This window comes from Bubalus bubalis, chromosome 3, assembly GCF_019923935.1.
Source record: "Bubalus bubalis isolate 160015118507 breed Murrah chromosome 3, NDDB_SH_1, whole genome shotgun sequence".
Lineage (NCBI taxonomy): Eukaryota > Metazoa > Chordata > Mammalia > Artiodactyla > Bovidae > Bubalus > Bubalus bubalis.
In genome coordinates this window covers 11,775,093-11,797,371 of record NC_059159.1, presented here as the reverse complement: position 1 = coordinate 11,797,371, position 22,279 = coordinate 11,775,093, and the positions used below count along the sequence as shown (strand labels likewise).

The 22,279-nt window shown below is 54.3% G+C and overlaps 1 protein-coding gene across 4 annotated transcripts in view; it reads left to right on the top strand.

Moving 5' to 3' along the window:
* The first annotated feature begins 12,281 nt into the window (after positions 1-12,281).
* Positions 12,282-22,279, top strand: part of SLC38A10 (solute carrier family 38 member 10) — a 40,670-nt gene continuing 30,672 nt past the window's right edge. For all 4 annotated transcript variants that reach the window (XM_025279687.2, XM_025279686.2, XM_044938681.1 and 1 more), the window contains exons 1-5: positions 12,282-12,707; positions 15,469-15,586; positions 20,372-20,417; positions 21,221-21,314; positions 21,532-21,675. In XM_025279687.2, coding sequence (XP_025135472.1) covers positions 12,609-12,707; positions 15,469-15,586; positions 20,372-20,417; positions 21,221-21,314; positions 21,532-21,675 — 501 coding nt within the window. In that variant the 5' untranslated portion in view covers positions 12,282-12,608. The remainder of the gene's footprint in view (positions 12,708-15,468; positions 15,587-20,371; positions 20,418-21,220; positions 21,315-21,531; positions 21,676-22,279) is intronic.

The following is a 22,279-nucleotide window of genomic DNA, read 5'->3' as shown; positions in this document are numbered from 1 at the left end:
TTGCCTGGCAGAGGGGCTGCCCCCCCATCAGCCTCCTACCACCTGCAGTGTGGGGAGTGGCATCCTGGGGAGAAGGATGGGGACCCGCATCTGGACTTGGACAGGAGGGCTGTATCCCTTAGCAGCACTTCTGGGTTTGGAAGGGAGGGACGGTTGGGGTAACTGTGCTCTTTACACGTTAAGTTGACTTCTGTTTCTCAAACTGAGCTCTTCCCTGGTGTCTCAGCATGCATGGTGACAAGGGGAGATGGGGGCCTCTCCCCTGGTTTCCTCTGGGGGAGGCGGCAGTTGGAGGATTTTTTAGCAGCCGCCTTCTGAAATAACAAAAATCTTTTGTGTACATTGACAAGTTCTCAGTCTTTTATAAAATGACACAGCCTGTTTAGAAGAATGTTAATGGACATTCCGAGTGCAAACAGCTCTTGGCTCCTGCCCCGCCCCCTCCTCTGCCAGGTGCCACCCCCCCATCCCTCCCCAGGAGGAGTCTGGGAACCTGGGATTGAGGCATCTTCCTCCATATGGCCCTTGGGTTCTATGTGATTTCGTCACGTGCTCCAGGTGCTAACCGAGGTGACCATGGCTAACATACAGGCTGGACGCTGCCCTCCTGTTCCCACTGATGCCCGGGGCTCACCCCCAACACACTGCCAGCTGGCCCCCAGGGGCCCACAACCACTTGACTGTGATCATACAAGTAAGTGGGTCAAGAACCTTAAGCCCAGGTCTATGTGGGCATCTTGAAGAAGAGAGGGGGTCCTGCCTTGCCCACTAGGGGTCCCCAAAGTGGGGAGATGCAAAGACGGCATACTGGGAGGCCAGCATGAGCGGACGGCCTCCCAGTGGACCCCGCTCCTGAGCTGTGGGCTCTCCCTCGAGACTAGCAGGGGCCACGCGTGATTCTTGCTGAGGAAGGACCCCCAGCCCGTGTGGTCTCTGCCCCCACAGGAAGCCCAGACACTGGGCACCCTTTCTCTGGTAGCCAGGACCAGGTAGTGTGTGACCCAGATCTTGACCAGCAGACTCTCCCTGGCTCTGGAGCTTGACCCCTGAACAAGTCACCTGCCCACCCAAAGATGGGTAACATTCTTCCCACTTCTTGCCTCCCCAGGAGGCCCAGTTTCCCGGCTCCACTTTCCAGCGACCTGTTTCAGCTGTGAGATCCCATTATCCTTCCAACCTTATCCTGTTTAATGGTGAGACCAGTGCTGGTTTTTGTCTCCAAAAACTGACTGAAAGCATTTGGCTGATTTAAGACCCGCCACGGTGAAACTAATAGGGTTGGGACTTGAGGCTCCTCCCAGAGAGGACTGTAGTCCAGATTGTGCCCACCAACCCATCCTTTTATCCATCCGTCACATGTACATTTACTCATTCATCTGTCACTCACTCACCAATCGACCAACTCCCCCGATTCATCCACCCATCTACCCATCGTCCACTTATTCGTTTACTTGTTCAGCAACCCACCCATCCAAGTGTCCATTCATCCGCGCATCCACCCTTTATCTAACTATTCCCCCTCCAGCAAGCCACTTTCTTGTGAGGAGCACTCACAGTATTCCAGGCCTGGTACCAAGTACCAGGGCCACAACGGTACATGAGAGCTTGCGTTAGTTCCCATTTGGTAGAAGAGACGGCATGTAAATCCAGGGGGGTCTGGGGACATGAGCCCACTTAGGGGAAGGAGAGGGCCTGGCAGGCTTCCAGGAGGAGGAGTCTATGGAGTTTCAAGATGGGTAGTGAGGAAGGGCCTGCTGGGCAGAGGCCAGGAAAGGTGGGTGGCTCCAGGAGGCTGGAGACAAGGGTAGGGGGCTGGGAGCCAGGCAGGAAGTGAGCCACAGCTGCAGAGCTGAGGTGACGGGCCTCATTCCCAGACCATTTGGGAAGGGGGGAGGCGTGACCACCGACCAAGGAATCCATCCCGTCCTTTCTTCCTGGTGCTCCCTCCAGTATCAGCCCAACAGTCCCGCTGGAAATGATGATGTGGAAGGAAAGTGGGGATAAGGCCCCTCTTCCCGCCCTTCCCCCATCAGGCACAGCAGGAAGTGAAATAAAAACAGTGGAGTTAGTTTTGTGGTCTGTCTGTACTGTGTTTGTGACAATAGAAAACGAGAGCAGGTACCAGCTGTAAAATATGAGTTGCGTGATTTCAGGGATTCTGCCTATGTTTGTGTTTCAAACGGGCATCACCTGTTATAAAGATGAATGTAAAATGCGTGCTAACGATTTAAATTTTTCTTTACTGAGAGTGACATTAAATAACAAATAAAAAAAAACACCAGGTCAAATGGAGAGACCATGGAAGAAAGGGAAAAGGTTTATACTTTCCTACCGTTCGTGGAATTTCCCCCGACTTTTGAGCAGGCCCCACACTCTCTTTTAACCGGGCCTCACAGGTTATGTAGCAGGGCCTACAGATCATAGAGGGGGCTCACTCTTCCCTGGGGGTTGGGGGTACAGTGTTAGGAAGGTCTGGCCCTCTGGGGTAACTCCCCCCACCATAGCCTTGAACATGGGTGACTTCAGTTCCTGTCAGCTGGGAATTGAGGTGATCTTATGGCCCAGGCCCCAGAGAGGAGCTCACCACACAAAGGGGTCCTTTCAAGATCCCTGCTGGGGGCTAGGGGACCTCAGGAAGGGTGGGGGAAGCATGCTGCGGGTCTGTCCTGTGACTACCTTCCCAGGGGACTGGAGGATGGAATGGGGCCAGGGGCTTCTTGCCTGCTTGGACCTCACCCCTACTTGCCCCCTCCACTCTCCCCAGCTTGGCTGCCTCCAGCCCCAGGGATGTGGAGCACAAGAGAGTTGTCTGTGTGGAGCCTGGACAGGCTGGGAGCTGGGGCGACGTGTGATGGAAGGCTGTGCGGCTCAGAGTGAACCCTCCAGGAGCTGTACTCTGCCAGTCCGACTGCCCGCCCTGCACCGAGGGAAGAGGTCACGCCCCTCAGTAGTGTAGGGACAGCTGGAGGAGCCCGGCTGGAATCTGAGCCTAGTGGCCCTTGTCATCAGTGCCAGTCTCTGATGGGCCCTGGACTTGCAACAGGTGCCAAGCTTGGGGCTCAGCACCCTCTAGCCTGGGATTTCATTAGCTCCTCTGTTACCTGAAAACCCTGCCTGTGTTTGGGCACCTAAGCAACAGTACCAACACCAGCTGGCGGTGACGGTGCCCACCTCCCATGCTCACCTGCTGCTTCCCACACGCAGGACCCGCTCCTCCTCCATGGCACCTGACACAGCAGGTGTGCTGACTGCCCTCCCGTCCCTGGGGCCGAGGTCCTGTGAGCTGCCAAGTGCCCACAATCAGAGGCTGGCCTTTTTCCTGCAGAGATGGCAGCAGGGCCCGCCGTGGCTGCTTCCAGAGGAACGGGTGGGCAGTGCTGGAGGAAGGGGACTGGAGCTCCTGTTGTGGACCAGGCCCTATGTGGACCTCTGTGATTTAACTGGGGCTTCCCTGGTGGCTCAGAGAATAAAGAATCTGCCTGCAGTGCAGGGGATCTAGGTTTGATCCCTGGGTCAGGAAGATCCCCTGTAGAAAGGAATGGCAACCCACTCCAGTATTCTTGCCTGGAAAATCCAATGGACAGAGGAGACTTGTGGGCTACAGTCCATGGGGTCGCAAAGAGTCAGATACGACTGAGCTGCTAATACATAATTAACTTATGTGGCCGTGGAGAGGTGTGTGTGTGTGTGTTTGTGTGTGTAACAGTATATTTCAGGTGAGGAAACCGAGGCTAGATGAAGATGCCCAGCCCACTGGCTGGAAGATGGGGAAGGGATTTGAACGTTGCCTGGGGCCTACAGCCCTGCCAGCAGCCACAGCTCCTCTGAAGGAGAGTTGAACACTGAGTCTACTCCAGCTGAGGGCCAGGTGGGGGTCCCCCAGCTCCTGTGGGAGCAGAAACTGCTCCTTATCACACGGGGGGTGCTGAGGATTAGACAAAGCCTGGGCGTGGATCCGGAGGGCCCAGACAAATCCACTGCCCTCTGCCCTTCCCGCCACTGCCCCGGACCCCTGTGTCCATGAAGGCTGCGCTCTGCACCCACCCCCAGCTCTGGCCCTCTGCCTGAGTGGAGGGGCCTGGCTTCCCAGGAGGGCCCATCCTAGAACCTCCACCTGCCTTGTCTCCATCAGCCCTCGGCTGTCACTGGCTCTGATTACCCAGGCTCCATCTGCCGGGGCCTCCGCACAGCTGGGGAAGCTCTCAGAAGCCTAGCCCCACGCCCGGGCATGTCACATTCCTGCATCCCGCCCCACAGCCCACTGTCCTGCCGACTGCAGGGCAGCCACGGGCGCAGGGAGCCTGGGGGGCTGCAGCTGTTCGATGAGGGAGCTGGATACCGCCCAACTGTGCCCCGGGACTCCCAGCTGTGTCTCTCTCACCTCCTACCATTCCAGTTCTGTCCCCCAACCCAGCAAAGAGAAGTCAGAAATGTATCCCTCCAGGTCCGCTGGGGCCACCTGGAGGAGCTCAGTGTTCTAATGATGAGGGCAAGGGACTTCCCTCACTTGAAGGGGGCCACTTGACTTTCCCGTGTCACCTCCCACCCCCTGGGTCACAGCCTTCCCTGGAGCCTGAGTGGGGACCCCAGGCTCTGTGTTGCCTGGGCAAGCCCTGTTTGGGGCACACCTTTTAGGGGAGAGAAGTGACATTTTTGATCCTAGGGCCGCTGTCCTGGAAGGGGTTTGATCCCTGGGAGATCTCCCTGCTTTTATGGCCTGGGAGGCCAAATGCAGAAGGGGCTGAAGAGGAAGGCCGGCAGGTCTCCCAGGCCCTTCCCTGCCCCTGAAGGGTGCATTTGCTAGGCTTCGGCCACCACTACTGGCCTTCCCTTTTCTGGAGCATGAAATGGCAGTTTCCTACTGGCTCACAAAGCCTCTGAGTCCTCTCACCCTGGCAAGCCTGGGGCTCGTACATCTGCAGCCAGAACATCCTACCCTTTGTCCCCACTCCTGAGATGCAGCCTGGGGAGCGGGGGTGAGGCCTCGTGTGCCTCACTGGCCTGACGCACAGAGGATCCATGGTGCAAGGAGGAGGGTGGGCTGAGTGCATGCTGGGGTCTCAGCCTGACTTTGTCCCCAGCCTACCAGACTGAGGCTGAGCGAACAGTGGCCATGGGACAGCTTGGCATCCCTGCTTAGGGAGGATGGAGGCTCAGGGCAGGCAGGGGAACACATGGTTTGCTGGTTAAGGCTCCAGAGCTACTGGAATCAAGTGCCAGCTCTTAACCTGCTTGGTGCTTCAGGAGAATGAACTTAGACACGACCTTGCCTTTCCTGCACCCCCAGATCTGCCTCCAACCCCAACAGAAGAGAAATCACTTGCAAAGTTCCCAGGGACCAAGGTGGGGAACGCACTTGCCCTGGAGGGGCTGCGGGGAGGGGGCCTGGGGCCTGTGCACGCGGCTCCTTGTGTCTGGACGTGTGATGCCGCACCTGTGGGCCCAGGCAGCTCTCGCCTCGTGTCTGGAATTTTTAGAAAAGGGTAAAAAAAAAAAAAAGTAGATGAAAGCAGGTTTTCCATCTTGTTGAATTCTCAACCACCCCCTCTAATTACAAGATGATAATGAGATTCAGGGGGAGTTTTCTCCTGGTGGCCAAGATGATAATCTGCAGCTTTTGCCTGAGACCAGGGACATCACAAAGGTCATACTGTCCTTCCAGCTCACCCTGGCTGCACAGAAGGCTTTCCCTATGGAGACACACTTCCCGTTCCTGGTTGCTGGATAGGACCCGGTCAAGGGCTCCCCTGTCGGACCAGGGACAAGGGAGGCCTTGGTGGGAAACAGGTCTGCAGAGGCCACATGAGGCCCCAAAGCTGGTGTGCAGGTGAGCTTGGGGGTAGGTCTGGAGTGGTGCAATTGTGTTCCTTGTGTCCTTTCTCCCCTAATGTGGCCAAAAGCGTCCCCAGGAGCCAGCCCCACAGCACGGTGCTGGACTTGACCACCAGCTAGAAGATGCTGCCTCCCTCAGCTTGGCTCAGTGGGCAGAGGCCAGTGGCCCTGAGTACAAGGAGTTATGGAGCCACTATGACCTGGGTCCAGGCCATGTAACTTAGGAGTCACATGGTCTTGAGCAAATCACCTCACCTCTCTGAGCCTCAGTTCTCCCTTCTGTAAAATGGGGAGGGCAATAGTTAGGGATTGCCATTGACTGCCTCTAGCAAGAAGTCCAGAATTTGCCCTGTGAGAAGGGTTGGAACAGATACAATCTGATGACCTGGGCCAGGGAGGATGTCCCATGGACCCTCTCTACCTGCAGGAATTAGGCAGGAATTTCACCTGGGCACACACTTTAATGGCTCCAAATCCTGTGGTTCTCTAGGGTGAGTGCTGCAAATTAGGTGGTGTGGTGAAGGAGGTCATAGTCAGCTCTTGCATCAAGGGGTGTCCAGATGCAAGAAGAGACAGGGCCAAGGCTTGGGAGAAGCAGTGGCAAAGGGCACCAGGGGACCAGTGGTCAAGGAGGGGAAAGATGAGCATGTCAGATGGAGCAGGCGAGGCTGTGGCAGGGGCTGTGGCGTGTGGACACTGAGGGTCCTGAAACCTGAGAGTGTCTGGAAAGCGCAGTATGGTGACATTCATGTCCTGGGGCTGATGGAATAAAGTTCTTATAGATTTAACAGAAATGTATCCTCTCCCAATTCTGGGGCCAGAAGCCTGATATCAGGGTGTCAGTATGGTCGGTTCTTTCTCAGAGAGAATCTGCTTCATGTTCCTCTCACAGCTCCCGGTGCTGACGGTGGCTCCCGGCGTTCCTTGGCTTGTAGATGAGTCATACCAATCTCTGCCAGTGTTCACAGGTGTTCGCTCCATGTGGGTGCTTGTGCCCAAATTCCCCGTTTTTATAAGGACACCAGTTATAATGGATCAGGGCGCCCCACATGCTGAGGGACAGGGGTTAGGAATGCACATGTGAATCTGGGGTGGCCCCACATTCACCTTAAACTTGCAAGGAGAGAAGGTGAGGGTGGCCTTGGCAGCAGTGGCCCTGGGCTTGCGCAGTGGCAGGCCCTCACTGGTGGGGCATTGAGAGGCAGCTCTGCTGATGGCTGTTTCTCAGTTCCTTGTAGAAAACACCTCTTGGCTCTCTCCCTCCCCACCAGGCATCCTGGGATGGGTTGGCCCAGGGGGGTCCCCTGGGGAGGACGAAGGGAGGGCACCTGGGCCAGGCAGCTGGCTGGGAGAAAATGTAGGTGCCTCTCCCAGCACCCCATTCTGGCTTCCTACTTTCCAGGAAAGACTGGAGGGTGGGCCTCCCTGGGAAGCCCCCGCCTGGGTCCCAGAGCCACCTGGGGTGGGGGAGGCCTGGTCCACTCTTGGCCCAGCTGGCTTCTGGTCTCCCTCAAGGCTGGGTCAGCTGGTCTGGCCTCTGCTTTCCAGGCTTCTAGCTTGCCTAGTCTCTGGGAATTTGGGGCCTGAGTCGGGGGGCCCCTGGAGGATTGGATAGTTAGTCTGTGGTTTTCCCAACAGAGGGTCTTAGAGCTGTCCCTGCTCAAGAGAGAGGCCCCTGAAGCAGAGGGAAGTGGTGTTAAAACTCCTGAAAGACCCTGCTGGGCCCCCTAGGATCTTCCAGGCCCACCCAGCCTAGGTGCCCAACAGCAGCTACTCTCCTGCCTTCTTCTCCTGGGCACCTGGCCCCCAGCCCTCCTCCCAGAACCTGAGCCAACAGCCCAGGGGTCACCAGTGGCTTGAGCTGCTGGAAAAACCCTTGGTCCCTGGCTTTAGGGGCTGAGGCCAAGGACGGACTCTCAGAGCTGGGCCCATTCAGTGGGGGACAATGGGTGGCCCAGCCAGCTCCCCCTTTCAGCCCCAGGAAAGCTCCCTTGCACCTGGGCAGCTCCCCAGGCATCTCCAACTTGGGGGGGCCCCGACAGAGGACAAGGGGACATAATCTTCCTCCAGACCACAGTGGGGCCAGCCCCAGCCCCACCTCCCCCTCCTCATGTTCTCCCCTCCCCCACCACAAAGGGGAGTATAATGTGGATGGAGTAAGCGCACTTTGGAAAACACCAGGGCTGACCCTCTCTCCCCTTACACTTCATTAAGGCCTGACTGCCCGTACCCAGAAAACCAAGGTCAGGGCCGTGTGTGTGTGTGTGTGTGTGTGTGTGTAGGGGGTGGGTGCAGCCCCGAATCTCCCTGTGAAGCTGGTCCTTCTGCGTAGTTTTTGCATGACCCCCTTCCTCTGAGGAGGCAGCCTGGCAGTTGGGGGGTGGTGTTGGGGTTTGGTGGATTCCTCCGCAGCACATGATCCGATGGCGCCCCGCCCAGTGGATGCTAAGTAAGATCCAGTCCTGTCTGCTAGAACTGTGTCAGTTTTATGGCTCTGGGGTTATATAAACAGCGGGGGGAGCGTGCAGGGACTCAGGGCCATCAGGCCTGGGTTCCCTCTTCTTTCCCTTGGCCACCTCCCTGGGCTCAGGACAGCCCCCAGGCTCTGCTCCTACTCAAGACAGCCTGAAAGAGTGAGGATCCAGCCAGAGAGGGGTATGGAAATGGCCTTCTGGACAGTTCAGCCGCTGGGCTAGAGTCAGCATTTAAGTCCTGCTTGCTGGGATGATGAAATCTCAGGCTCCATACCAGGCAGGGTCCCTGATGCCATCTCGTCCCAACTGCCCAGAGCCCCCCAGTGTTCATTTCTGAGGGACCATCCTGGCCCCCATCATGCCTCCAGTTTGGAAACTGGAGACTGATGGAAAAGCTGTGTGTATGCTCAGTCGCTTCAGTCCTGTCTGACTCTTTGGACCCCATGGACTGTAGCCTGCCAGACTCCTGTCTGTGGGAATATCCCAGCAAGAATACTGGAGTGGGTTGCCATTTCCTTCTCCAGGGGATCTTCCTGGCCCAGGGGTTGAACCCAGGTCTTCTGCATTGGCAGGCGGGTTCTTTACCACTAGCCACACCTAGAAAGCCCCTTGGAAGAGGGCATGGCAACCCACTCCAGTATTCGTGCCTGGAGAATCCCATGGACAGAAGAGCCTGGTAGGCCACAGTCCACAGGGTCACTAAAAGTTGGACACAACTGAGGTGACTTGGCAAGCACGCACGCACCTGGGAAGCCCTGAAAAAGCAGAAGATTGCTAAAAAAAAACAATGATGCTCTCCAGGAGAGAAGGGATTGCACCTGTGACCTCACGGAGACTCGCAGAGCAGGGTCATCAGCCCCATTTAACAACTGAAAACACTGAGGATTGACCCAGTGTTCTGGTAGCCAGGTCCCAGCCAGTGCCACAGCTCTGGCTCTGCCCACAGCTGCCTCCCGGGCCCAGGCCACCTTCTCCAGGAGCCCTTCTCTAAAGCAGCCACAACTGTTGGGTAGATTTAACCCAGGCTGGGTCCCTGAATGTCTTTGGTGAGGGTTGAGGTGGGGGAGAGGGAGGGAAGGGGAAGGGGTGGTAGAGGGGTTCCCTCTTGGTAAAGCAGGCACCTATGTGGGAGAAGCAGGATCTGTCACCTTAATACAGGTGTGCTAGGTGGGGTCAACATCCCCCTCTGTCTGAAGTCTTGAGTTGCCAGCATCCAGAAGTGGGACCCTAGTCCAGCCCTGTCTGCCTCCTTCCCCAGATGGTGCCCATGGCTGTCACCTCCAGCAACCAAATGGAAAGTTGCTGCCTCTTCAGTGATGGATGCCCCAATAATGGGCGCTCAGAGAGGTTCTTTAACATGCCCAGGATCACACAGCCTTTGTGCTTCAGAAGGCTCCCATGGAACAGCGGCGTCACATTAGCTCTGCTGATTGAACTCACATGTGGGTAGTGAGAATGGAAGGGGAGCAGGTTCCGAAATGGCCATGACCCTGACTCTCTGCTTTACACATCAGTCCTAAGACCTTTAGGTGGTGCAAGGTGAGGTGAGTGTCTGTGCCAGTGGGAATTGCCGGTGGGGGAACACTCAGAACCAGAGTTGGGTGGAGAGGGAGTCTGGGATGGGGGTGGGGCAGCCCAGGGGAGGGTATGGGAGCCTAAGTGAGGTGGAGAGCATCAACTCAGGCATTACAAGTATCGAAGGGGAGAATATCAGGATGAAGACTGTGGCCCTGGACCGCCAGCAGTGTTTGGAGATACTGCTGTGAACATGTGACTTTCAATATGTACATGGACCTAGGAAGACATCTAGATGTGAGTGTGGTACACACACGTGTCTTCTAGTTCTGCCCATTGAGGAACAGTGGCCAGGATCAGGGCCCAGATCTTGGTCTCTATGACTAGTCTCCACTGAAAGGACTCCTTGGAGTTCTTGGAGAAAGGATTGAGTCTTGAAAAGTACAGGATGAGCTTGGAACACCTTATCATGCAAGAAAGCAAGGAAGTGCTCAGAGAATGACAGGGACCCAGCACAGGACAAAGGGGCCAGCTGAAGGGGCTCTCGCTGTCCAAGTCTAGGAAATCGGCACAAAATAGCTTGTGATAATAATGGATGATAACCTTCTGAATACAACTGGAAACCAGGAGTCCACAGTGCTGTCGATATAGTCATAGGTTGCAAGTTTGACAAGGACCAGGACATTTAGTTTCAAAGTACCTCCCCACAAACCACTCATTATTTACTAAGGAGAAAGACATAACTATCTAATCAAGCAATCAGAGAGAATATAGCCAGTAATGGGACAAATCAAAATCGTAGGGCATCTGATAGGATTCAGTGGAAACATAGCAGCACATCCACGATATTTGTGCCAAAGAAATGTAACTTGAATTTCACCATGAGTGTGGGTAGGCAGACTACTGGCTCCCCACAAAGACGTGCACCCCTTAATCCAGGGAACCTGTGAATATGTTACCTTACATGCCAAAAGGGATTTTGCAGCTGTGATTAAGGTTACAGACCTTGAGATGGGGAGATTATCCTGGATTATCCGGATGGACTCAATCTAATCACATGAATACTTAAAATTGGAAAACTTTTCCTGGCTGGGTCAGATATGTGAAGTGAGAGGGAGTTGACCCCTTCTCCGTTGTTGCTGACTTCGAAGTTGGAGGAAGGGGGCCATCAGCCAGGGAACATGGCTTCTAGAAACTGAGAAGAGGCCTCAGTTTTCAGTTTGCAAGACAATGGGGGCCTTGGTCCTACCACCCAAACGAATTGAATTCTGCCAACTACCCAATGAGTGGGAAATGGAATCTCCCCGAGAACTTCCATAAAGGGGGTGACCTGCTCACATCTTGATTTCAGTCCAGTGAGATGCATTCTGGACTTCTGACCCACAGAACCATAAGAACAGGTTTCTGTTGGTTAAGCTGCTAAATTTGTGGTGATTTGTTACTCTAGCTATGAAAAACTAATACAACGAGGAGGCATCAGAAAAACCCCAATTGAGGGACACAGGGTTAGTTATCAAGCACATTGAAAGAATGCAAAATTCATGAGATCAAATAGCTAATTAGAAAAATGGGCAAAAATGAATAAGCATTTTGAGAAGAAATATGAACGGACAATAAAAATAGGAGTAGATAATTTACCTCATTTGTAACTGGGGGAACAAATTAAAAACCACAGTGAGGAACTTCCCTGGTGGTCCAGAGGCTAAGACTCTTCACTCCCAATGCAGGGGACTTGGGCTCTATCCCTGGTCAGGGAGCTAGATCCCACACGCCAAAACTATAGAGTTGCTGCCGCTGCTGCTGCTAAGTCGCTTCAGTCGTGTCCGACTCTGTGTGACCCCATAGACGGCAGCCCAACAGGCTCCCCCGTCCCTGGGATTCTCCAGGCAAGAACACTGGAGTGGGTTGCCATTTCCTTCTCCAATGCATGAAAGTGAAAAGTGAAAGTGAAGTCGCTTAGTCGTGTCCGACTCCTAGCGACCCCATGGACTGCAGCCCACCAGGCCCCTCCGTCCATGGGATTTTCCAGGCAAGAGTACTGGAGTGGGGTGCCATTGCCTTCTCCGAAACTAAGAGTTAGCATGCCACAACTGAAGATTCTGCATCTAAGATCCCATGCAGCCCAATAAATAAATATTAAAGATAAAAAATAAAAACCACAATGTGATTCCATTGTATTCACCAGATTAGCCCAACTGATGATACCGTATGTATGTGACAATGTAGAGCTGTGGCGAGTTCCTTGTGCTCCAGGTCCTGAAAGAAAGGGCTCAGGATACCAGGTCCTCAGGAGGATTATTAGCTGGGCGCTGGAACAGGTGCTCAGACACCGGGCCCCGCCCACAGGTCCCGCCCCACAGACCCAGCCCACCTCTCATTGGTTTGCTTCCCACCAAGCCCCGCCCCACTAGGTCCGCCTCTCTCCGTAAGAGCTCTGCCTGAGCACCGCCTATTCTCCGTCACTTCCGGGCAGAGGAGCCCGCGGAAGGAGGAAGTGTGTGTCAGGGTGGCTGCGAAGCCGGGCTGAGGTGTTCCTGGCTGGCACCCCGCAATTCTTCCGGGTCTATGCGTGGGGACACGGAGGTGGCCGGCGAGAACCAGCGGGGGAGGAAGACATGAGGCGGCCGTGGGGTCTGGCGGGGTCTGGAGGTTGACTGCCCCTGCCGCCTTCCCAAGAGGCCGCCTCCTCCAGGCAGCCAGCCACCCGTCTCCCTCAGGGTCTCACGCCCCACCGTCGTCCCGGCGCCTTGAACTGGGTGGGGCTCCCGGGCCTCTAGACCCCGCGCTATGACTGCGGCCGCCGCCTCCAACTGGGGGCTGATCACGAACATAGTGAACAGCATAGTAGGGGTCAGTGTCCTCACCATGCCCTTCTGCTTCAAACAGGTGAGTCCAGCAGGCAGTGGTCACCCCCCTCGCCGCCCCGGGCTCACCCCCTCACGGGAACTAGGACTTGGGGAGGCGGCCCTGCAGCTCGCCCGCCCCGTGGCTGCAAGAGAAATTGAGGGAATTCCCTCGACGAAAAGCTTCAGTCGCTCAGTCCTGTCCGACTCTTTGCGACCCCATGGACTGCAGCACACCAGGCTTCCCTGCCCATCACCAACTCCCGGAGCTTGCTCAAACTCATGTTCATCGAGTAGGTGATGCCATCCAACCATCTTATCCTCTTTTCTCAAGGAGAAGCTTAAGAACAATTAATAATTTCAGATCGAAGTGCAAATATAGCAAAGTAATATGATCTTTCAAAAATGGAAAGTGACCAATAGATTTCAGTGTTATTTTTCTTTATTATTTCTGAAAACTCTGACCTGACTGCACATGTATTCAGAAGCACATCAGTCAAACCCCCAGGCCTTGTAACTAGTGGGGTGTTGGTTACAAGGTGATTACTCCAGATTGTGTGCTTAAAATTTGTGCATTTCACCATATGCAAATGTTACCTTGATTGAAAGAATCCAAAATATTAAAAAATTGGTGTCATCCCAGCATTAAATACCTCATGAAAGAAACTCACCATTTTTGAGGTGTGGGTTCATTTGGCTTCTGTTTAATTCACAAATAAATAGGCATTTGGTATGGTAGAAAAGGGAGGTGATAGAATTATCAAATTGGGTAACTTCTTTCCCAAAAATGAACTTCTTAGCTTACTGTGTGCCATGCTGGAGATACTGTTACCTCTGCCTCTTGGGGCAGGAGCTGTCTTCTAGCTAGGTTGCTTGAGGATGGAGGAGGAGAGGGACACCAGAGAAGGACAGGTGGCCAACAAGGCCTCGAAGACCAGTCTTACATGATGAAACCAAATAGGTGGAAAAATGAAAATAAATAAGATGGATATTTTGGAACTGAAAATCAGCATCAGCATTTAATTTTAGAGTAACACTGCACTTTTCACATTTAGCATCTTTTGGATAAAAATAGCAAAAGGAAAATGCATTTAGCGTTCCCGTGTGAGTGGTTGTTCTGACTTGGTTGATGAGCATGTTGGTGGGAGGATGGAGACTTCAGGGCTATGTAGAAGGCCACGCTGGCGGCTTCAAGAAGCAACATCTGTGTCTTGGCTTGTGAATCCCAGCGTGGGCCAGCCACCTCTGGGTATTGGAAAGACTACGTGTCCCAGCGTGCATTGCAACTTAACTGGCACAGAATTGCATCCTGGGATGTGTAGTTGGCTGGTTCTGAGTCTGTAAATGCAGTGCTGCCTTCCTTGACTCCTCTCTGCCAAGTGCCACTGTGGCAGGGCTCTGGTGATTCAGATTTGAGTGTCTTACTGTGTGCTGGGCGTGAGTCCCCTGCCAGAGCATTTAAAAATGGGCCAGGCTGAGTTGTCGGGGGAGAGCTGATCGGTGGGTGCCCTCTTGCAGGCAAAGACCTGGAAGTGGTTTGCCCTGCCCCGAGGGCCTGGCCAAGTTAGGACATGCTGTCACTCATCACTCAGACTCAGCGTCTTCTCTGAGAAGCCCGTTGGCAAGAACACCATGTGAGGCCAAGAGGCAATTTGGAGATGTGTGTATTTATTGGTAGCCAGGTCACTTAAAAGTTTTTGTTTGCATTTTTTGTTTGTTTGGTTTTAATAATTTGGGGTACTTTTCTGAAAAAATTAGCAATTTATTAAAGTGTAACATGCATACAGAAAAGTGAACACATTTTAGGTGTACTCTTGATGGATTTTCATAATATTAACAAAGACATGTAGCCAGCTCCCAGATTGAGGAACACAGCATTGCCAGCACCCCCACCCCTGCCTCCTTACTGAGGGTCGCCCTCCCACCCCCAGACCCCACTGGTCAGTGTTGCCAGGTTTTACCTGTATGTGAATGCATCATGTTGTAGGTGTCTGGCTACCATTGCTCAATTTATCTGTTTTTTAACCTTTGCTAGGCAGGCGTGGTGTTTCCTGTTTGGAGCAGTTAGGAACACATGCATGGGGTTTGACCACATGGACCTGTCCTGTGGGGTGGTGACCCGCGCGCAGGAGAGCTGGCTGGTGGGCTGTGTGTGTATTCCACTCTGCTAGATGCTAGTAGGACAGTTGGTTGTTTTTTCAGTTTTTGGATTACAGATAAACCTGCTGTAAACATTGGCATGCAGGTTTGTGCATGAACACATGTTTTCATTTCTTTTGGGTAAATACCTAGGAGTGCAATTGCTGGTCAGATGGTGAGTGTCTGTTTAACTTATAAGAAAGGCGTAAATGTCATTTTTAATCTCTTCCTTCCAGAATGTGTTTATCACTCATAGCTGTTGATCCAAGTGGCTGGAAGGTGGTTTGCTGTAGGGTGTCTGCAGGGAACTGGGGAGACTGGCAACCCCTCACCATTCCTTGAGACTCTGGGAAGGAAACGGGGTCCCTGGTGCTCTTTTGGGGACATGTATACGCTTTATGTCCCTGGACAGAACGTGTTGACCACTCCATCCAGGAACTGTTACCCATTGGCGTGGGAACAAAGTAGAGCTGGGGCCTCAAGTCTAGGGAGCGGGGGCCAAGGGGAGGGCTTTTGGTCATCGCTTGTGCTATTCACCTGTGTTCAGCGTGTGAGATAACGATGCTGGGTAGTTTTATTTTGTTCAGTTCAGTCGCTCAGTTGTGTCCGACTCTTTGCGACCGCATTTGTTCTGTTAACATCTTTCTTTTGTCCCAACACTCCAGTGTGGCATTGTCCTGGGGGCCTTGCTCTTGGCCTTCTGTTCTTGGATGACACACCAGTCCTGCATGTTCCTGGTGAAAGCTGCCAGCCTGAGCAAGCGGAGGACTTACGCTGGCCTGGGTGAGTGCATTGCCTCCCTGAGAGGGGCGGGACCTTTCTCAGCACCTTCTTAAAAAGTGCAGCATCTGGGGGTGTGGGCTTTAGTCTTTTAAGTACTTTTCTTGCACTTTATTCTTTTTTTTGGTCATGCCGCACAGCATGAGGGATATTATTTCCCTGACCAGGGATCGAACCCACACTCCATGCACTGGAAGCATAGACTCTTAACCACTGGACCACCAGTGCTTTATTCTTTATTCTACTTTATTCTTAAAGAGTCCTTTGAGCAGCAGTTTCTTTTCTTATTTTAAAATTTAATGCAGTTAAAAAAAACAAAGCTGTTAACGTCAACACGTTTTAAAATTGAGTTAATGCTTGTCCTCCTGCCTTCTCTTTATGCACATCCACACAGAGAGGCCCCTCCCGGTTCAGGCAGCCTTGGCAGCTTCTGCTCCTATGCCTGCGGCCCCAGAGCCTTCCTTCCGAGCTGCCTGACCCAGATATTGCTGCACGTCTCCACTTTGAATGCCATGGGCAGCCTGTCCTTGGGCTCAGGCTTGTAGCGGCAGCAAGTCATCAGCTCCTCCTTGGCATCCTCTAAGTCCGGTTGCTGTTGGTTGCAGTCTCGTTTCCTCTAGTTCTTTCTTCCTTTGATTTCAGCTGAGGCAAAGAAGGCTGTGCTTTCCACCTGGTTTCAGTTTGATCTATTTCCTGGGCAGCCTGTCTCTGAGGGCAGGGCCCCCACTCTCCCGCCCGCCTCAGGCTGGTGTGCAAAGGCTACATTCTCTCCGCCACCTCGGACCTTTCGACTCCATGTTGCATTCTGGGGATATGTGGTGTGGGTGTTAAAATTCCAGTACACGTGGTCTCAGAGGCTGCCCTATGCATGTCTGGGGAAGACTCCCATCCTCTGGCTGGGACCCCCTGACCATCCAGCTGGTGTGTGGCCCGGATGCTGGGTCCGCTTGCAGAGGCCCCAGTGGGCCCTCGGCTCCCAGCTCTCACAGCAGGGAGGAGGTGCCGAGAGGAAACGGTGTGCAGGGTTCCCAGGGCCAAAGAAAATAAAAACACCTGTGAGCCCCACGCGTGGGCTTTTGGCAGCGTGACCTCTGGTTTCCTTCCAGTCTGCCTACTTTGCATTGGCACCGAGATACTCACATTTGTTCTGACCTCAAAACTGAAGGACTGCTTCCTTCTCTCTCCGTTCTGATAAGAGTGGTGCTGTCAGACTCTTTCATTGCTGTTGGAGTCACGTGGGGAAGTGAAATATAGTGGCTAAATGTGACTCGCTCCCATGAGACCCAGTTCTACTTGGGATGATATGTGCACCAGGGCAGGTCCCTTCCTCCCTCTGCGAGGCTGTGGCTTTTGGGGTGACTCTTTCTCCTTGCTCAGGGTTCCCACCAAATGCTTGGCTGTGCCCTGAAAGAGGGTGAGTGACCCTGGACTGGGGAGGCTGTGGTTTTTGACAGCTGTCCATCTGAACATTCTTAGAAAGTCCTTGAGAAGGCAGACCGGTTTGACGAGGTGTGAAAGATGGAAGAAAACCACCTGTGGACACCTGCCTGCGTGGTTGGCTGGGGCTCCTACCTTTACCTGCTTGTGGTGGCTGCAGCCCAGTTCTGACTACCCAGAAGCAAAAAAGATCTGAAACCACCTGTGGTCTCTGATTACGCCTTTGGTACCAAACAAGATGGTGCATTTGTGTGACCTCCCACAGTCCCCCCAGGCCCAGCCTGCAGCATCAGCTGCCCTTTGTCCTGGCTCCATCTTGGCACCATCTCTGACATGGAGAGACCCCCCCCCACTTGGAAAGGAGCCCTACACAGGACGAGATGGGAGTCTCTGGAACCCTGTGGACCAGCAATTCTCCCACACCTCCTGGGCCATTTCCACTGCTTGTAGGTCTTCTGTCCTCCTCCTTCTCCTGGCCCAGAGCTTGTGCTGCTGCCAGAGAGGGTGGCCTGGGAGGAGAGAGCCCACTGCATGCCAGTCCTGCAGGCCCCGGACAGATGGCCTCTGTCCGCGGAGCCCTCAGCACCACATGTCTGCTGGGCCCGTGGGCATCAGACAGCTGGGGGTGGGGGGGGGGGGGGGGGCGGAAACGGACAGGCCTGGAGACAGTGCAGTGCAGGGTGTGGAAGCTGCTGAATGGCAGAGGCGTCCTCAACAGATAACCTTTTTAAGCCGTCCGCGCTCCAAGAACGGGTGGGTGGTTTTTTCAGGTTTGAGTCTGCGACATTTCTCAGTTTGGTTCATCCCTGGAAGTGACCACAGGGCTGCCCTCCCTGTCCTGGCCTGTGCGTAGGCATCACTGGAGAATGAACTTTGCCAGTCTGGGGAAATACTGCCCTGATGTGTCTTGTGTTTTCTGTTGGTGTTTTGTGTGTGTGTTTTGTGCTGTTCTGTTTGCTGCTTGTAGACCCAGTTCTGTGAGTTTTATCTACTTTTTATCTGCTGTTCCTTTGCCTTGTGTGGCTGACTTTCAAGTAGACTTTTCAAACCCCATTTTCAGAAGATATACAGCTATACCAGATAGTCAGCTGTCCCTAGAAGTCATGGCCCCATGAGGCCACTCTGACCCGGGCCCTGCCTGCAGAGGTGACCAGGCCTTGCTGCCGCCTAGTAGCACTCAGCCGTGTGCAGCAGCTGCTCTGGCACCGCGTCTGTGGTCCTGTCGTCTGTCTGCCCAGGTTTCTGTGGCCCTGGTCAGCCTGCTGCCCGATCATGGCTGGGTGGGGCCTGCAGAGGGCCTATCCCTCCCTGCCTGTCCCAAGTTGTGTGACCTGCACCTGTGGATACTTGGCTTGGGAAATGAGGGTCATAAAACCATCCTTTCTGACACCCAGGATTCTCTGCATTCCCCACCCCTTGTTTATCCAGCAAATGGTCATCATACCTCCCAGGCAGATGGCAGCGGGAGTCAGGTGGCTGGCTCTGGGGAGGGCTGGGTTGAGGTCACCGCCCTCCGCGTGAATAGCACAGTTTGGTGTGTGCTTCCCCCTCTCTGCCCAATAAGTGGAGGCTGTGGACTGTGGGCAGAGAGTGTGGGGTGGGGCTGGGGTCCCAAGTTCTACAAGGTGGCCTGAGAGTCACTTCTGCATGCCCAGCGGCCACAGAGCCGTGGGCCCGGCTGTGGCCCCAGGAGAAAGCCCTGAGCCAGCCTCTCTGGGGAGACTGGGGAGCCCCTCCTGACAGCGCTCCCGGCTGCACACCTGGCAGAAGTGCCAGCTCCGGGTCCCCGCGGGGCCCAGCCCATGAGCTGCAGCGAACCTGCCGCAGGTGGAGAGGGGAGGGCCAACCCAGGAGTGTGGGGAAGGGACCTGCCTTCTTGGAAACATCCAGCAGATGCCACCCAGCCTCGTGGGGCGGATCTGGTGCTGTGGTTCCGGCCCAGAGGGGCGGGAGGGCAGTCTCTGGCTTGCCAGGCAAGAGGCTGAGGGCCGGACACTTGGAACAGTGTGTGGGGTGTGTGTGGGGCTGTCCCGGCTGAGAGCCGGGTGGGAACCACAGGCCTTCTCAGCACAGGCAGCGCCTCGGGGGCAGCCACACTAGGATCGTACTTCTGGGAACCGGTCGAGTCTTTCTGGGTGAAAAGGTGCCGCCTCATGACTTTTCTCTGGCTTCCTAGAGCAACTTTAGTTGCCTTTGTCCAGAACGCGGGTGTGTTCTGGAACTCTCTCTGGCAGGGTGCTCTGAGCACTTAGAATATGCTGTAGATGCTCAGCTTCCTTTTGGAGAAGGAAAGGAATGGGATGGCTGGGCCCCAGCCGCCTTCACATTAGGGGCACTGGACTGTGTGTCTTAGAGGACCCTGAGGTGCTCGTGTCTGTGTGGTAGTTGGACAAGCCCGGAGGCTGGAATGACCCCCGGTTTGCTTCCCAAGGCCGCCTGCCCGTGGCCGCGTAGCCCAGAGGTTCCGTGTTCACTGGCTTTTGGCAGTGCTGTGCTTTTTCCTGAGTAGCTTGAAAGTAAAGGATTGTTTTTTGGCCTCGTTCACGTCAGGCGGCCTGCGTGTTCCCTGCTCTCTGGTCTCCTGCTCTGCCCGTGTGAGGGAGAGGGCTGTGCTGTCACGCGCCCCCTCCTGCTTGCTCCTGGGGGATCAGAGCTTCTCTCGGTCCTCGTCCGGCTCACCACGGGGCTGGGTTGCAGGGGTTCCCGGCCTCTGTGAGGTCCAGGGAGGGGCCTGCTGAGTCAGCTCTTAATCTCTCCTCTGCTGGAAACGGCTCCACTGTCAGGAAGGACAGGCAGAGGGGCTCCTCCAGGCTTGCGTGCACTTGTCCCCTGGTGTCCCAAAGTACCTTGCTCGAGATTTTCTGCTAAAACCACAGAGTGAACATGAAGGCCCTTAGCCAGGTCCCTTTGTTATGACTGGGAAAACCAGATGTGCTGGGACTGGGCTGACCGCCCTCCCTGGGCACCCCCCACCCTGTCCCGGGCAGCCCCTGACCCAGGCAGGCCTCCCTCGGCCTCCTTATTGGCAGCCTAGCTTGCCCAGAGGGAAACCGCTGCTTCCCTGGGACCGTTTTTCTTTTCTTTTTTCTTTCCTTTTCTTTGTGGATGTGTGAGTGTGAAAAGTGACCCACCCTAGTTTTGTTCTTATTTTCGGTGATTCTTATTTGTTGAAGGTAGATCTGAAAAAAGCACGGGACCAAAATTTTCAAGTATCCCCTTATACCCATAGAACTCCAGACCCACAGGTTTTTGTCAGATTGCCTTTCACAACTTTTACTGGTAATATTTTTACTGATGTGCTTCTCTCACTTTAGACTGAGCACTCATTCTCTTTTTCCCTCCCTGCACTAGCATTGCACGCCTACGGGAAAGCAGGGAAGATGCTGGTGGAGACCAGGTAGGTGCGCCGTTCTATTGGGGGTAATTCTCTCTGTCTTTCACTTGTGCCCAAAGAGAAACAGGAGGGTTGTTACACAGGGAGCCGGATGTTTCAGACGTGGATTGGTCCATAGCTTAAAATATTTCTCTGAAGTGTTACTTACTAAATAGTTGAAAGTTTAATTTATTGTACCCTTAAAATGATTAGTGTCAAGCCTAAAAGCCTTATTTAAGTCTTACTAAGAAAAATATGAAAATGGAAAACCCGAGCACAGCGATGGGGGTGCTCCCTCAGTTGTACTTCATCTCTGGGTTCTGTTCCTGAAATCAGATGCCTGCCCCCATCCTGCCCCTTGCCCCGAACACAGTTGCATAAAGGTGGCATTAAACTGAAAGTGTCATATTCTCCCTTTGGAGTAAAATTTTATGAGATGAAAAAAAAATGGCTGAGAAATTGCACTTTTAGGCTTCTAAATTAGGGAATTGCAAACTGAAAAGAATAACCCTTTTCTGAAGCAGTTGATTGTTCTTTTAACTTGTCTTAACATCACAGTGCATTTTTGTACCACCTGAAAGAACTTTTAGAACCTCCTGCTGAGAGAAAAATGTAATACCACATAAAGAAAAGTTTAGTGTTGCCCAATATTCATTCTGAGTAAAATAGCAAACTCCGCAGCCAAACCCTGAAAACTGTTGAATGTTGACACCGTGTCTCCCGTTTGACCCCTCCCTTGGGTTGTTACGTGTTCAGCGGCCAGGGGAATGCGGGTGCGTCTGGGACCTCCGGTGCTCAGCTCTCAAGCTTGCCTGCCTTTCTTGCAGCATGATTGGGCTGATGCTGGGAACATGCATTGCCTTCTACGTTGTGATTGGCGACCTGGGGTCCAACTTCTTTGCTCGGCTGTTTGGGTTTCAGGTGAGGACATCTGCAGGTGTGTGGTATGTCGGAAACCTCACAGCTGCTTGCGTGGCAGCCCGGGGACTGTTTCAGTCCACATCTTGGACGGGGAGCGGTGGGAGGGGCTCTGAGACCAGCACACCAAGAGGCGAAGTGCGCTGGGCCCCAGTCAGTCCCGGGGCTCGGGGTGGGAAGCCCGGGCCGTCCCTGGGCCAACGCCTGGTACTCTGCCCAGGTCACGGGCACCTTCCGCATGCTGCTGCTCTTCGCGGTGTCCCTGTGCATTGTGCTCCCGCTCAGCCTGCAGAGGAACATGATGGCCTCCATCCAGTCCTTCAGCGCCATGGCCCTCATCTTCTACACCGTGTTCATGTTCGTGGTGAGTGTCGGGCCGCCAGCTGCTGCTGAGGTTGACGGGAATGTGACGTAGAATCCGCCACAGGAGCCTGGTGGCCAGATGAGGCCGCAGGGGAGGGGAGCGCTCTGAGGCAGGGAGTGAAAGTGTGATGCTCCCCAGTTCACGGAAGACCTTTTATGTGGGCTTTGTGGCCAAGAGTCAGGAGGCCAGCCTTTTGTCACAAGGGGTAAGAGCAGTTGTTGTCTAACGAGTGTTTATCACTGACTCTTGAGGGGGCAGGGGGTGCAGTCTGGAGTTGATACTCAGGGCACCCCTTGGGAGCCCCCAGGCCTGAGCCCCTGACCACTCCGGTGGGAGCAGAATGGGAGAGTCTGTGCAGTGGGCTCTCCTTAGAAGACCGAGCCCCGGGTGGTGTCTCCAGTGCCCCTCGGCTCTGAGGGTCAGCCCAGTGACCCTTCCTCTGCTTCTCCTGGCAGCCCTGTCCTTGATGGGTCTGTCTTTTAAATTATGTCTGCGCAGGACTGGCAAGGACCTGCCAGCTTGGGGGACTGTCCTGACCTGGAGGCGACTGGGGTGGGCACAGCAGGTGGGCCTCATTGCTTACCATCTGCAGCCCTGGATGGGC